Genomic DNA, 14,371 nt, shown 5'->3' with positions numbered 1-14,371 from the left:
TATTAAGTTTGCACAAATTCACATGTTCTTGCCAAGTCTTATTAACTAATGTTGTCATACTTGACAAAGAACATGTTTGACAAGACCAATTTCCTTTAATTATTTTATCCTTCTCTGGTATTTAAAAAAAAAGTCTCATAAAAGACAACTAACAATAATAACAACAAAAATTTCATTTCAAAAACCAAATCCAACTTAATTGACTCAGAAAACAACCCCTCCAAAGCTCCATACTGTGGCCATCGGTCCCTTCAGAAAGGCAGTCCTGGCAGGCTAATTAGCTGGCAAAGGTACCCTGGAGCCTCAGGAGGCTTAGGGCCCTGATATCCACAGGAACTCGCTTTCTGTAGGGCTCTGAGGCACAAATGGTTTGTCATTTCCTCAACCAGAGGTCACCTGGAGATAGGATGAAAAAGGAAACGAAACCCCACAGAAGGCAGGAGGGTTTGGAATCTCACTAATTAGGTTCCCACACATAGCATTGCTGGGTGGGCTGTTGGTACCCAACCCGTGTCAGCATCTGGATGCGCCAGAAGGAGTGAGGTGCCAGCCAGGACATGCCATGCCTCACTCTGGGAGGGCGTCGCTGCCACTCATTTATTTTGCCACTCAGCCTCTCTGCTGTAGCTCACAGTTCATTAAATCCCGCTGTATCACTATCAACATGCAAAACAGCTACTTGAAGGGCATTCAAAATATAATCCCCCTTTCTGAGAAAGGGGAGATGTTGAATCCTCTTGTGTCGAGTGAATGCCATCAAGTTCTTTGGTTTTTATGTGGTAGTAATCACCAAGGATTATTTATCTCAGTCTGATGGGTGGGGTGTGGGATTGCATGGGTCTCTGCTTAGAGGACGAGCACCAAAGGTAGTTGAAACATTCTGTAGGTTACATGTTCTTTCTCTCTTTCCTTTCTTCCTTCCTTCCTTTCCTTCCTTCTTTCCCTCCCTCCCTCCCTTCTTTCCTTCCTTCCTTCCTTCCTTCCTTCCTTCCTTCCTTCTCTCTCCCTCCCTCCCTCCCTCTCTCTCTCTCCCTCCCTTCCTTCTTTCCTTCCTTTATTTCTCTCACTCTTCATCCCTCCCTCTCTCCTTTTAACTTTTTTTTTGTGGTGGAAAGGATTGCAAGTTCATGATTTTTTTTTCTTGAGTACTACAGAGTTTGAACTCAGGTCTCCTGTTTGCTAGATAGGATCCATATAGGATCCATATGCTGAATCCACTTTTCTTTTGCTTTTTAGGGTGGAGCCTTATGCTTTTGCCTGGGGCCAGCCTTAAGTGTAATTCTCCTAACTATATGCCTCCTTCAAGTAGCTGTGATTACAGACATACAATATTAAACTCAGTTTGTTGGTTGGGGGGTGGGGAGTATAGGTCTAAGGTGGACCTTGAATTAAGAGTCTTCTGATCTCCACCTCCTGAGTAGCTGGGATTATAGACATCTGTTACTGCACCTTGCTCAATTCATAGACTTCTATAAGATAAGCCTCTGAAGAGAGATGAATTTGATGACTGCTTCTATACAAGTTGAAACAGGCAAATTACTGCATGTGGCTGTGATTCTATAGACATTAATAGTGCGCACATGCGTGCACACACACACACACACACACACACACACACACACACACACACACACACACCTTTCACTTTGGAAAAAGTATAACTACAGGCAAGCACAGGACTTAATATGACAAACAGGGCATGCTGTATTTTATGGCAGTAGTTCCCCAATGAAGAGATGCCAGAGACTTGTTGGCTGTAGGGATAAGGCATGAGACAGCCTGCTATTCTGTGATAATATGGAACAGGGAAGCTGTTCCTTACTCTTCTGTAACACACAGGAGGCTCCACCACAAAGAATTACATGGCCCTGCACAGCAGAAGGGGTCCTGCCAAGAGCCCTGCTTTACAGTAGTTAGTTATGCAAATATAGTGGTAAGTAAGGATGGGGAAAATCATATTCCTCTCACTTAGGCAGATCATGTAGCTTCGTAACTGTTCAACCCAATCCCAAAACCACAACTTGGATCTACCTCTTAGCCTTTCTAATTATATACTATTCCAAATCGATTAAAAACATCACTATTGACATTTGGAAAAATATAAACACAAAATTACTGAAAGCAATAGAGTGTTTCCCCCCTTTAATTAGATGCTATTCCAAATCGATTAAAAGCACCACTATTGACACTGGAAAAAAAAGGTAAATGCAAAATTACTAAAAGCAATAAAGTATTTCTTTTTCCATTATAGGCACCTTGCATTTCTTTGTCTGAGTCCTCTGCATGCAAACAGCAGCCCCTCCTGTCATATCAGTTCATCAAGCTGCACCTTGGGATGAACCAGCTGGGATGGACAGAGGTTCCTGCTGAGTGGAATTGGGAATCCTTGTTCCCTTCTTTCTACAATTATCCTGACCTTATCAACTCACCTACAGAACTTTGTAAACAAACAGATCTTATAAAACCCCAGATCTTATGGGCAAAAGCTTGCAAAGCATCCTAAAAAGCTCTGGGTACGAACTCAGAAGCAGATCCAAGCAGGCCAGCACAGGTGTGTGGCCCAGACTGTGCGTGGCTCCATCTGTACACCAAGCAAATGGGTTTCCAGGCAGTGACTGTGTCTGCAGCACCAGCTTGGGCACAGAGTCAGGAACAGAGGGACTTGGCCAGCCCTGGGACGAGGCGGCATTACTGGGAACCTACGTGATACTGGAGCACCATGGCGTTTCTGAAGGTGCTGACACTGGGGCCTAATGGGAATGTACACCAATATTTGCAAAGCCAAATCCTCAGCACTCGGGGCAGATGTAATCACACTCTGCCTGCCAGTGTGGGAAGCTAAAGTGAATCACCGGCAAGAGTCCACAGGCTGACCTCGGTGCGTGTCCCCTGAGACACAAGAACGAAGACAGGAAGCAGTTGACTAAAGTGGTTTCTCATTTTTCATAAGAAACTTTCAACTTAATAAAAAAAAGCCACATTTTATTGACAATAATAGCTACTCTCTTTATTTCCTTTCCAGCGAGCCAGCACACTATGTGGACTTTCTTTCTCACAATAACTCCGCCAGGCAGAAACTGGCATTCTTATTGCACACATGAGGAAAATGAGGCTCAAAAGGTCGTGTGATTAGCCCAAGGTCACACAGCTAGGAAATGGTTAGGTGGTTTGTTTTTTTTTCCCCTTAATCTTCTTTGTCCCCAAGTCCTGGCACAGAGCTGCTAAGTCTTTGTAATGTCCTGAGTGACTGCGAATGAAGTATCTTTTGTGATGGTTGATCTTAGTTCCCAGTTTCCAGACAGGGCTTCTGAGATCCTGGAAGCCCTTTTGTATACTGAAGAGGTGACTGATGGCCAAGTTCTCAGGTATGTTCAGATTGGGGACTGGTATCCAGAAAGACCAAGATAAAGCTAGAGGACTGGAAGGTTTGGTCCCAGCTGATTGATACAGAAACTGAGTTGGTCACCAATGGCCTGTACTTCAATCAATCATGCCTATTCAATGGAACTTCCCAAATACCACAAAAGACAGAATCCCCAAGGTTCCAGATGGGTGAATGTATCCATGTGTTGGAAGTATACTTCTAATTCACTTCATAATAAGGCACAGAAGTGCCTGTGTTCAGAGCCCTCTGGGCCTTACCATTTGCATCCTTTATATAAATACTATTATTAATTATACTACTACTACTACTACTACTACTACTACTACTACCCTACTACCACTACTGCTAATTATAATACAACAGAAAGCCTCCCTGAGGTCTGTGAGTCATGCAATCAATTTATTGGCCTGGAGGAGGGATTGCAGGATCCCTGCTTTGTAGCCACATCAGGCAGGAGTATGGTTACCAGGACTGCTGCCTGGGATTGACTGGCATGTGAAGCAGGACCACTTTGGTGGAGCTGGAATTTAACCTGTGGGGATTGTGCTAACTCTGAATGGTTAGTGTCAGAGTCAAATTGAATCATAGGACACCCAGGTGGTGTTGGCAGGAACTGTTAGTATAAAAATCCCACATATTTGGTGTCAGAAGAGTCTCCACAACTGACTGTACACACATACATACACACACACACACACACACACACACACACACACACACACACACACACACACACACACTTTTAGTTCTGTGGATATTATGAGGGAAGAATTCTACCCAGCTGGAGAGAAGGGGATAGGAAGGGTCTCATACCAGTCATGTTAACCCCAAACCCCAGGAAGCAGGCAGAGCAAACCAGGTCAGAAAAAGGTGTGACTTGCACTAGGTCACAAAGTGAGTGTGGAAATCTGTTCATCACCAAAGCCATGTTATCTCCACTATAGCAATACACATCAAGTGACAGCTATAGAGCCCTGGCTATGGGGCTGGAAAGGATGGGGGATCAGTAGATTTCAACCCGACTGCCTACACCCTGTATTTATTTATAGTTTGGAGATCCACGCAGATAGGCAGTGGGGAGACTGGCCAGGCAGGTACTGGCCTCACTCTAGACATGCCTGAATTCGAAACCAGGCTCCAGACCTTGCTGTGGGCTTGGCATTAACTGTCCAAGCCTAGTCTCCTTCAACTTCCAAATGAGTCTAATATACATACCCACTTTCTAGGGCTTTTGATAGGATTACAGTACTCAGAGATATGCATAGCATGCTGCACATTGCCTGGGACTTAGCATTTTTACTGACTTCCTAAAAAGAGCAAGGCTTGTCATACAAGGTAGACACCAAAACTTCATGTGTGTTAGGCAAATGCTCTAGCACTGAGCTACATCCCCATCACAGAAATACTGTGAAGGACTGCATACTTCTGTCCTGGTCTCTGCAAACTCACAAGTCAGAATTCTGACACTCAATATGATGGGACTAGGAGTGAACCCTTCAGGGGTGATCATGTCTTGAGAATGGAATCCTTAAGAATTAGAGATCTCAGAGAGCTCTCCTGCCCTCTTTCTGCCACAGGAAGATAGGGTAAGAAGTTGCCTATCCATGATCCAGAAGATCATTCTCACCAGAACTCAACATGCGGGCACCCTGAGCTCAGATTTCCAGCCTCCAGGACTGTGAGAAACCAATGCCTGGTGTTTCAAGTATCCCAGTCTATGGTATTTTGCTACATTAGCCTCAGTGAAGACAATTAAGAAATTATAGGAGGAATTCTTAGGACAGTTAAAAAAACACTGCCCCGAAGAGCTGCAATGGTTCTGCATTCCACCTTGCATCTTCTCTAGGCCCTGGTGAACTTTGTATGACTGAGACCCACACCTGGAAGACTGCTTGGTGTGCTGAGCTGTGGTGTGTTGGCTGGCTCAGTGAGAAGCTCCATGGACATCAGGCTTCAAGTGATGAGGTCGTAACCCCAAAGCCCCAAACTAATTTGCTAACACCACTTGGAGCAGGTGGCCACAATACCACTGGCTCTCTCCTAAGCTAGAGACTGGCTTTGGCACCAAAAGCTTTAGAGAGTCCTGTGTGTCAGCCTGTGTGTCAGCAATTCCTTGGCTGGTGAGAAAGTCCTTGCCCTTGGCAGATTCTGGATGGCAGTGGGGACCCCAGTCCCTTTTAGGATCCTTTCAACAAAAACTGCTGTTGACTAAGTTTCAGGGGAAGCCTTTGGTGGTTTACACTAGAACAAACCCCATGTGGGCTGAATTTTCTCTGGATAACTTGTATTTGGGTGCCCAGAAAGGAGCAGAGCCCTGTGAGTGAGTGAATGGATATGGAATGGGAATGAGTTAGTGGCTGCATCCTCACCCAACACCCAGAAGCAACACAGCAGCCACAGCTATTCACCCAGTAACCAGCTGGGTGGGACGTTCTCACCACTGCTCTGCTTTTGATGCACCACTCCCTCCTCCCAACTGTCCCCAGCTGGTGGCACTACACCAGGCCTCTGACTAGCTCCCTTTGGAGAGGCTTGACCTTTTCTCTCTTCCAGGCAGAAGAGGCGGCATTTGCCACAGAGCCCTAGGCAAGAAGGTCAATTTGTGCCAATACACGCTAGCGCCTTCCACCCTCACGCTGCCAGAAACAAAAATGTCAGAGCTGGACATACGCACTCACAGAAGTCACCTCCTCAGGGCCCTGAGACACTAATAGAGTGGCTTTAGGACACAAAGAAGGACTCGGCCTCTTCACCAGTGCTCAATGTAAAGTGCTCTGCCTTGAGGGTCAGAGTCCTGGACTAACTCAAACAGGTGTCTCGAGTCTGGATTCTTTCCCTATATATTCCAAGCACAAAACACAGAATATCCACAGATACAGATTTTATATATATACATATGTATATAAAAATGTCTGTGTGTATATATATATAAAATGCCTGTGTATATGATATATATGATATGTGTACATCTACATATGTATATATGTCCACAGATGCCATTCAATATACATAAACTATTTAATAGTCCCAAGTACATTTTCTTCTTTTCCTTTACGACTATTTATTACAGCATGGTAAAAACTAATGGGAGGGAGGAGTCAGGAATAGGAGAAAGGAACAATGCATGTGATTTGTGAAAGTGCATTCAATGTTGAAATTGCCTTATTACTTTTGCTTTTTGGTACAACATCAAGTGTTTTTTTGGAGCTTTAACAGTAAAGCAGGGCATTCAGAATTTATGTTCATCCAATGGAGCTATGGTTTAAAGAAGGCAGCTGAGAAACAGTGTCCTGGGCTCCCAATGATAGCTTTGGAAATCCTCTGGTCCCACTCATTTAGAGAAAAGGAAACTTCTGCCCAGAGAGATTAGGTGACTCCTTCTCTAAGGTTGGGTGCCTTGCTAGCCCCTGCAGGGGAGTGGCTGCAAGGATTTCATCTGTCTTATGGCCAGGCACCTGCTCTGAATGGAGTCCAGGGTTTGCTGCTGGCTGAGTAAAGGGAATTCTTATTCCCAGCACAGGACACAGGGAAAGCAAACTCACCAACACATTTAGATTTTTAAAGAAAAGGACAATGGAACGTGAGGCCTTCTCTACATCCATACTGGGCTGCCTTGGGCTCAGCCCTGTTTTGTACAAATCTGGGGAGCCTCTGTATGGGTCATCTTTCAGGAGCAGTACACACCAGGCTGCAGAGCACTTCCTCAAGCCAGCACTTTCCCCATCTCAGTTACCTGCAGATTCCCCCCCAGCCCCCGCCAGCTGGGCAATGCTTTCAGTCTAGTCCCATATGGCAAGACAAGTTAGATTTCCTCTCATTTGTCCTGACAGGACTGAGCATTCTTGCAGTAGGACTAAACTCCTAAACCGGTCACCCTGCACACAGAGGCAGCTACCCCAGGACAAGTGTACCCACAGCCATGGGCTAAGAAAGACACAGGGCAACCCTGCTAGGGGCCCAGGGGCGCACGACTGTCACCAGAACGGCGGCTGCTAGGAGTCCACTTACCGCAGTGCGACTGGAAAACCTGGGGCTTGACGACCTGATTACAGGCACTGCACACTACGAGATAGAAGTCGTCATGTGCTGGATAATGGCCAAATAAGTGCATATCTGTGGGGGAAATGAAAACAGGGGGTTTTGAGAAAAGCGATGAAGACTCAGAAGGTGTACCGTTTCCTCTTGGATTTTCTTCAAAGGCAGTGTTCCACACAAGTCATGAAGAAAGACTTAGTCAACAGCAGTTTTTGTTGAGAATGAGCGTTGTCACAAGTTTCCCCACTGCCTCAGAAAGAATCTCTCATTCCACTCAGGAAAACTGACAGTCTTCCCATCTCACCAGAGAACAGAAAATGTATGTCCACACAAAAACTTCTTCTTGAACTTTCAGAGCAGCATTAGTCATATGTGGAAGCTCAAATACCCATCTATCAATGAATGGATAAACAAAATACGTCACATGCAGACTACTACTCATCCATGATAACAAACAAAAGTACTGGCACATGCTACAGCATGGATGAACGCAAACATGCTACATGAAAGGAGCCAGATATGGAAGGCCTCATGCTGGATGCTATCATTGATATGAAATGTCCAGAATAGGCAGATCTGCACAGATAAAAAGTACGTAAGGGCTTCTTGGCTTGAGCTGGGGAGCCTGGAAGGATTGAGGGATGAGGGTTAAAGAGTACAGGGTTGCCAGGTACTGGTGGCTCACACTTGTAATCCTAGCTACTCAGGAGGCTGAGATCTGAGGATCGAGGTTCAAAGCCAGCCCGGGTAGGAAAGTCCGTGAAACTCTTATCTCCAATAAACCACCAGAAAACTGAAAGTGGTGCTGTAGCTCAAGTGGTAGAGCACTAGCCTTGAGCTGAAGAGCTGAGGGACAGCGCTCAGGCCCAGAGTTCAAGCCCCATGACTGCACACACACACACACACACACACACACACACACACACACACACACACACACACACACACACACACACACACACACACACACGCACGCACGCACACAAAGAATACGGGGTTTATTTGGAGAGGAGAGATGAAAAGTAGGGATAGCCACTCATCTCTATGAATATATTAAAAACCCTTGAATCGCATACTTTTAGTGGGAATTATATCTCAATAAAGCAGTCTCAACACAAAAAGGTCAGTTTTGAGGACACCAATGCTCATCTATCTCCTAGTGCTCTGCTGTGTGGTGGAGGCTCTGGAGGCACCTCTAACCTGCCTCTTCTTGGCTGACTGGCTCTAGGTGAGTCACCAGGGCTCTAAGGATAGGATGGCCATGAACTTACCAGGCTGATGGAAGAGCTGATGACATGACAGGCGTGTAGGGACCTGGGTCACAAACCTCCTGAGCTTCCTTGGTTGTGAGTAGAAGTTCTTCCATCCATACTCCTGTGCCCTTACATGCCAGACTTGGCTTGTGTCTTTCATGAACCCCATCTCCCCCTACATTGGATGGTTTCTCCAACTGTGACCCTAGGCCAGAAGAATGAGCTGGGTCCCTCATGATGTGGGGTACTAAGAACTAAGAAACATGCTTTATGAGGCGGCATTGTCCCCTTCTGTGCACTCCGCAATGGAGGCAGCATATTTGCTATGAGAGAGGGTGATGGGGCAGAGATTAGAGGGTTTACCAATGTCTATTTCTTCTCTGACTGAGAACTGTGTCACTGTCTGCCTGGGCCTGACAGTATCATTAGTCAGGGCCTGGTAAGCAGCAAGTAGAGAGGCTGATGCTGGGCTCAGCCATGATGTTTTAGGGTCCCACCGATGTGTGGACTGTGGGACCCGAAGTTCAGAACCTCATAGAAAGACACTCATGGCCTACTGAACATTAACTGCTGATACTGCTCTTGATTCACTTTTATCTGTGGATTTTTAAAATAACATTCATTTAAATTTTTTTTAAATTGTTAATACAGGGGCTGGGAAGGTGGCTCAGTAGTAAAGTGCTTGTCTTGCATGCATGAAGACCTGAGTGCGATTCCTCAGCATCACATAAGCAGAAAAAGCCACAAGTGGCACTGTGGCTCCAGTGGTAGAGCTGAAGAGCTGAGGGACAGCGCCCAGGCCCAGAGTTCAGGCCCCACAACCATGCAAGAGGCCCTGGGTTCAATTCCTCAGCACCACATAAGCAGAAAAAGCTGCAAGTGGTGCTGTGGCTTAAGTGGTAGAGCGCTATCCTTGAGCTGAAGAGCTGAGGGACAGAGCCCAGGTCCAGAGTTCAGGCCCTACCTGACCAAACAAACAAACAAAAAATGTTACTATAAAGGTGATGTGTAGAAGGTTTATAGTTATATAATTCAGATAAAGAGTACATTTATTTTTGGACAGTGTCACCCTTCCCTCTATAACATTCATTTTTTAAATAATAAGAAGGACCCATGTTCTTTGAGGATGAAAAAAAATTGAGAAAAACAGAAAAGGCAGAAGAAATTTTAAAATTACTGGCAAACTTTATTAAGGCCTTGCATCTCATTTAAAGTCACATTTCTATCCAGGAATATGCAGGTGAGAGCTAAGCCATTAATTTACTCAATGAGAACTTATTGAGCTGTTTAGTATGAATGGATAAAAGATACTCAATCATTAATAATAATGGAACTGGAGCTGTGGCTCAAGTGGTAGCATGCTGGCCATGGGCAAAAAAAGCCAACCAAGAATATAAGACCCTTAAGTTCAAGCCTCAGTACTGCTACTTTTCCAAAGAGTGAAAATTCCCATCCATACCAGACATTATCAAAAATGTCTTGCTCACCTGTACGTGAGCTGAGTGCTAGCTGGCTGAGACCAGACACTGCAAGGTGTGGAATACATTTCTGTCCTTCACTGGACATAGCTAATGATCATTGGCAGGGGCTGTAGAATACCATCCTATGTCTCTTTCCTCTGTATTCTCCAGAGATCTGCAGAGCCCATCTCATCTTCCCTCCCCACCCATTATCTGCTGTGCTACTGTGCTGAAGGTCAAGTCAAGCTAGTCAAACACTGGCCCCCTGCCCATGGGTTCCCTCCTCTTCAGCCCCTTTTCTAGTTTGGTTTCCTTTAAGGACAATTTCAACCTGTATTTGTCTACCCAGACCATGCTTCAGATAAAATGTGAGAGGCCTCGCCTGCTTGTCCATTTGAGAATTCCTTTCCTCTTTTGGTTGTCCAGAATCTAGGAGCCTAGGAATAGGGAAGCAAGGTAAGGAAACTTGGATCCTTTACTCCCCAACTTCACATAGCTACAGGTTGAAGGTCAATGTGATATTTGATTAGATTAATAAGTGCTGAGGATAAAGGAGGAAAGACAGAACTAACTGATAGGCACAATGCTAGCTACTCAATTAGTATTCTCTCTCTCTCAATTTATCTCTAAGTAAAATATTCACTGCACAGTCAAAAGCAAAAACAGTGGTGTGCTCAAGTGGGCTTGCAGCAACTACTGAGGGCCATTGTGAATGTCTCTTCCCAGCTTCATATTTTATGGTGTCACAGTGGTAGCCTGAAATCAGTCATAATGGGAACATTTATACCACAAGAATAGGAAAACTCTATGAATCAGGCCTTTTCATTTGGAGAACTGGTTGTTGAACATTTACCAATGCAAATACTGAAGAAAGATGGACAAAAAGTAAAAAGTGAAACCACCTATAATCCCACACACTACTGATAATTAATATGTTAATTTTGTGCTATAAGAATTAATCTCCGTTACTCTTCATTAATCTTTGAAGTCTATAATATCTCTGTTTTACGGGGATGGGAACAAAAGCAAAATAATTTGCTTGAGATTCCCTGGTAGTGATTCATGGAGCAGGATGTGGTGACAGGGCACTGACTCTTTAAAGCCACTGTTTTTCTGTCAGTGAAATGCTGTTTACCAGTTGGGTAAGACCCCATTTTATGGATGAAGGTGTTGTTTGGAAGGTACTACTGTTGAATGTGGTTTGTCCCCTCTATAACTCAAGTTGAAACGTGACTACCGTTTTGTCAGGGTTGGAGGCGGGACTACTAAGAGGTGATTAGGTCAGTGAGGTTGACTAATAGCTTTCCACGAGAGTAGGTTCTGTTTAGCAGAAGTAGGTTGTTAGCAAGTGAGTCCACTCTTTATGCATTCCTTCTTCCCTCTGCTTGTCTACCATATTATGATGGAACATAAGGCCCTCACTAGATGTAACTGCCTGATATGGACTTCCAGCCTCCAGAACTGTGAGCTAAAATAAACTTTATACATTACCCAGACTCAGGCATTCTGCTATGGCAATGGCAAATGAGCTCAAACAGATGGATGCCCTAGATGATTGATGGCCGTCCTTAGATTCTTAAGACTAATGAGTGGGTGCTGTCTATCAAGTGACTACTCTGAATAAGGGGATGATTACACCTTGAGCAGGACACCACAAGACTTCATCAGGCTACTAAATATGACATATACTATAAAGATTGTTTCTGTAGCTTTCTACTTAAATTTTTTGGACTATGGGTGACTGTGGTCAACTGAAACCATGAAAAGCAAAACTTTGGATAAGGGATTGGGGAAGCTACTGTATTACTACTACTACTACTACTACTACTACTACTACTACTACTACTACTACTTGCCAGTCCTGGGGCTTGAACTCAGGGCCTGGGCACTGTCCTTGAGCTTCTTTTGCTCAAGGCTAGCATTCTACCACTTGAGCCACTGCACCACTTCTAGCTTTTTCTGTTTATGTGGTACTGAGGAATCAAACCCAGGTCTTCATGCGTGCTAGGCAAGCACTCTACCAATAAGCCACCTTCCCAGGCTGGGAAGCTACTGTATTTACACTATAGAAATTAGCATCTACCACAAAGCAGGATTTGTGTCTTTGGAGAGCTACTTGATAAAACATTTACTAGTATACCAATACCAATGTAAGTTCCTACCCTAGTATCACTCTTTGCTAGCTCAGTTTCCCAAGATACAAAATAAAGAACACTGTATCATCTACTCACACTGGATGTAGGCAGACTTGTGAACTGAGAAGGAAGTCATTAGACTAGTAGAAAACCATGATTATGGCATCAATGATCAATCTAAAAATTTTCACACAGGTATAAAATGTTCATTACTTTCTCAACATAACCTCTCCTCCTCTAGCCACTTCCCCAACTCCATGGCAGAGGAGTTAGGGGGAAGGGACAGAGCTTTGTATACAGAGAAAATTTAGGACAATAGTTTCTATGAAAGTGAAGTAGTGACTCTGATTTTGCAGTGCAATTTGCAAAATGTTTCTAAAGTAGATACTTAAAAAATGCTGCAGAATAGGAATTGAATTTAGTTTAAGATAAACTGCTTTCTAAGGAGAATTCTTTTGCCAAGCAAAGTTGTGTGTATATAAACTTTTAGTTTATATCTGATAATCACTTGTAGAAAATGATTCAGGTCAAGGAAAGGGCAAAACAATGTCTCCAATTCACTATTTGTATAGGATTTGTTTCCAAGATGGGAAGACAGCTGGTTTTGTGGATTCAAGATCAAACTAGCTACTGTGAGACTTTGACATTATGAAGGAACAACTGGAGGGGCCTCAAAAGATGTAGAACTCAGGAAATAGTGAGGAAGGGTTGATTCCTTCCTTTTGCAGCGTATGGAGATTCCAGGTAAAGTACAGGATGCACAGAGAAGCTGCTAGGGCTTTGAAGGCAGGGGAATGGCTCAATGGCAATCAATGAAAACTGTGCTCCCTCCACTAGGGAAAAGACAGCCAGCCAGACAACTCTGAACGTTAGCTTTATGGAAAAAATAAGAAGGTCCTGGGATGGTTTGGGTTTCCCCAAAGGTCTTTTCCAGGGCTGTGAAACTACCTCCTTCCCTCCAGGAGTATAAAAATGTTAAGGTGCACATGGTAGAGAGCTATGAAAGTATATTGACAATAATCTTTTATAATCTAAATTTTCCTTTCAACTTATTCCAAGAATATTATCATGAGAAAAAATGAGATTGTATTTATGTTCATTTGAGCATACTAGGCTCACACTAGGTATGAGACCTGCTTAAAAAGTCAGCTTCTGCTCACTGGTTGACAGGTGCATTCACAGATCTATGGTAGGACCTGAGAATGTGACAACCATGTGACAACAGCCAGAGGCTGGGTGCTACTGGCCGTTGGGGGTTTTGACTAGTGGGCTTCCACTTAAAGGGACTCAGACAGGCCAAATTATTTGGAAGAATGGTCCCTGGGGTTCAAGGGCACACATGACTGACTCCAAGCAGACTGGAATCAGGATACTGTGAAGCTGGTCCTAAGAGCTTTCCTTTCGCTGATTCATCTTAATATGTGCATTATACTGTTTTCTATTAATCTTTTTTCAGTTGTATTTTAATTATTTACACCACATAAAATGCTTGAGGGGATATACAAAAAAATTTTTTTTTGCTCTGACAGAGTGATTTTGTTTCTCAGCTTCAAAATCTTTTGAAATCCATAGAACCAAACAAACTGGTGTCTTAAATGTTATATTCCCCACTAGAAAGTGTGGCTGCTCTCTGTTTCTTTGAACTCTGAAAACCCTTCACTGGGCATCACAACCAGTGAAATCTGGGAAAGGAAACAGAAATAGAAGACTAGAAAGGAAGCAGTGGTGGGCAGTGCAGTCTTGTGATGGCCAGCATGGCACAGGTGGTAGGAACCAGTCTCCTCCTGCAGACAAAAGATGACTGTGGCCCTTGGTATCCTTTGTTAGAGCTGTGCTGGGTAGTACTTTGCCTAGCCAGAGACAGGTACTAGGAAATAGGTGTATGTTTCCCAAGGCTACAGCAATGTTCACTCTCGATTCCCAACACCAACCAACCTGCAAAAACCTATCTGCCAATCAACCAACCAAATCAACCAACCAACTTGAAAAGCTATCTGCCAACCAATCAACCTACCTGCCAATCATCCAAAGCAATCAACAACCAATCAACTTACTAACCAAACCCACACCACATGAGACAGCCTTCTTCATAAAAGACCTTTA

At 44.1% G+C, this 14,371-nt stretch overlaps 1 protein-coding gene across 9 annotated transcripts in view; it reads right to left on the bottom strand.

Moving 5' to 3' along the window:
• Atxn7l1 (ataxin 7 like 1) overlaps nucleotides 1–14,371 on the bottom strand; it is a 251,899-nt gene that overhangs the window by 160,548 nt on the left and 76,980 nt on the right. For 8 of the 9 annotated variants that reach the window (XM_069996270.1, XM_069996257.1, XM_069996258.1 and 5 more), the window contains one exon: nucleotides 7,394–7,498. The exons of the other annotated variant lie outside the window; for it this stretch is intronic. In XM_069996270.1, the coding sequence (XP_069852371.1) occupies nucleotides 7,394–7,498 (105 nt within the window). The remainder of the gene's footprint in view (nucleotides 1–7,393; nucleotides 7,499–14,371) is intronic. 9 annotated transcript variants of the gene reach the window in all.

Source organism: Dipodomys merriami, unplaced genomic scaffold (assembly GCF_024711535.1).
Source record: "Dipodomys merriami isolate MVZ:Mamm:240054 unplaced genomic scaffold, mDipMer1.0.p SCAF_5, whole genome shotgun sequence".
Taxonomy (NCBI): domain Eukaryota; kingdom Metazoa; phylum Chordata; class Mammalia; order Rodentia; family Heteromyidae; genus Dipodomys; species Dipodomys merriami.
Note: the sequence above shows the minus strand (reverse complement) of the source record. Positions and strands in the feature narration are given on the sequence as shown.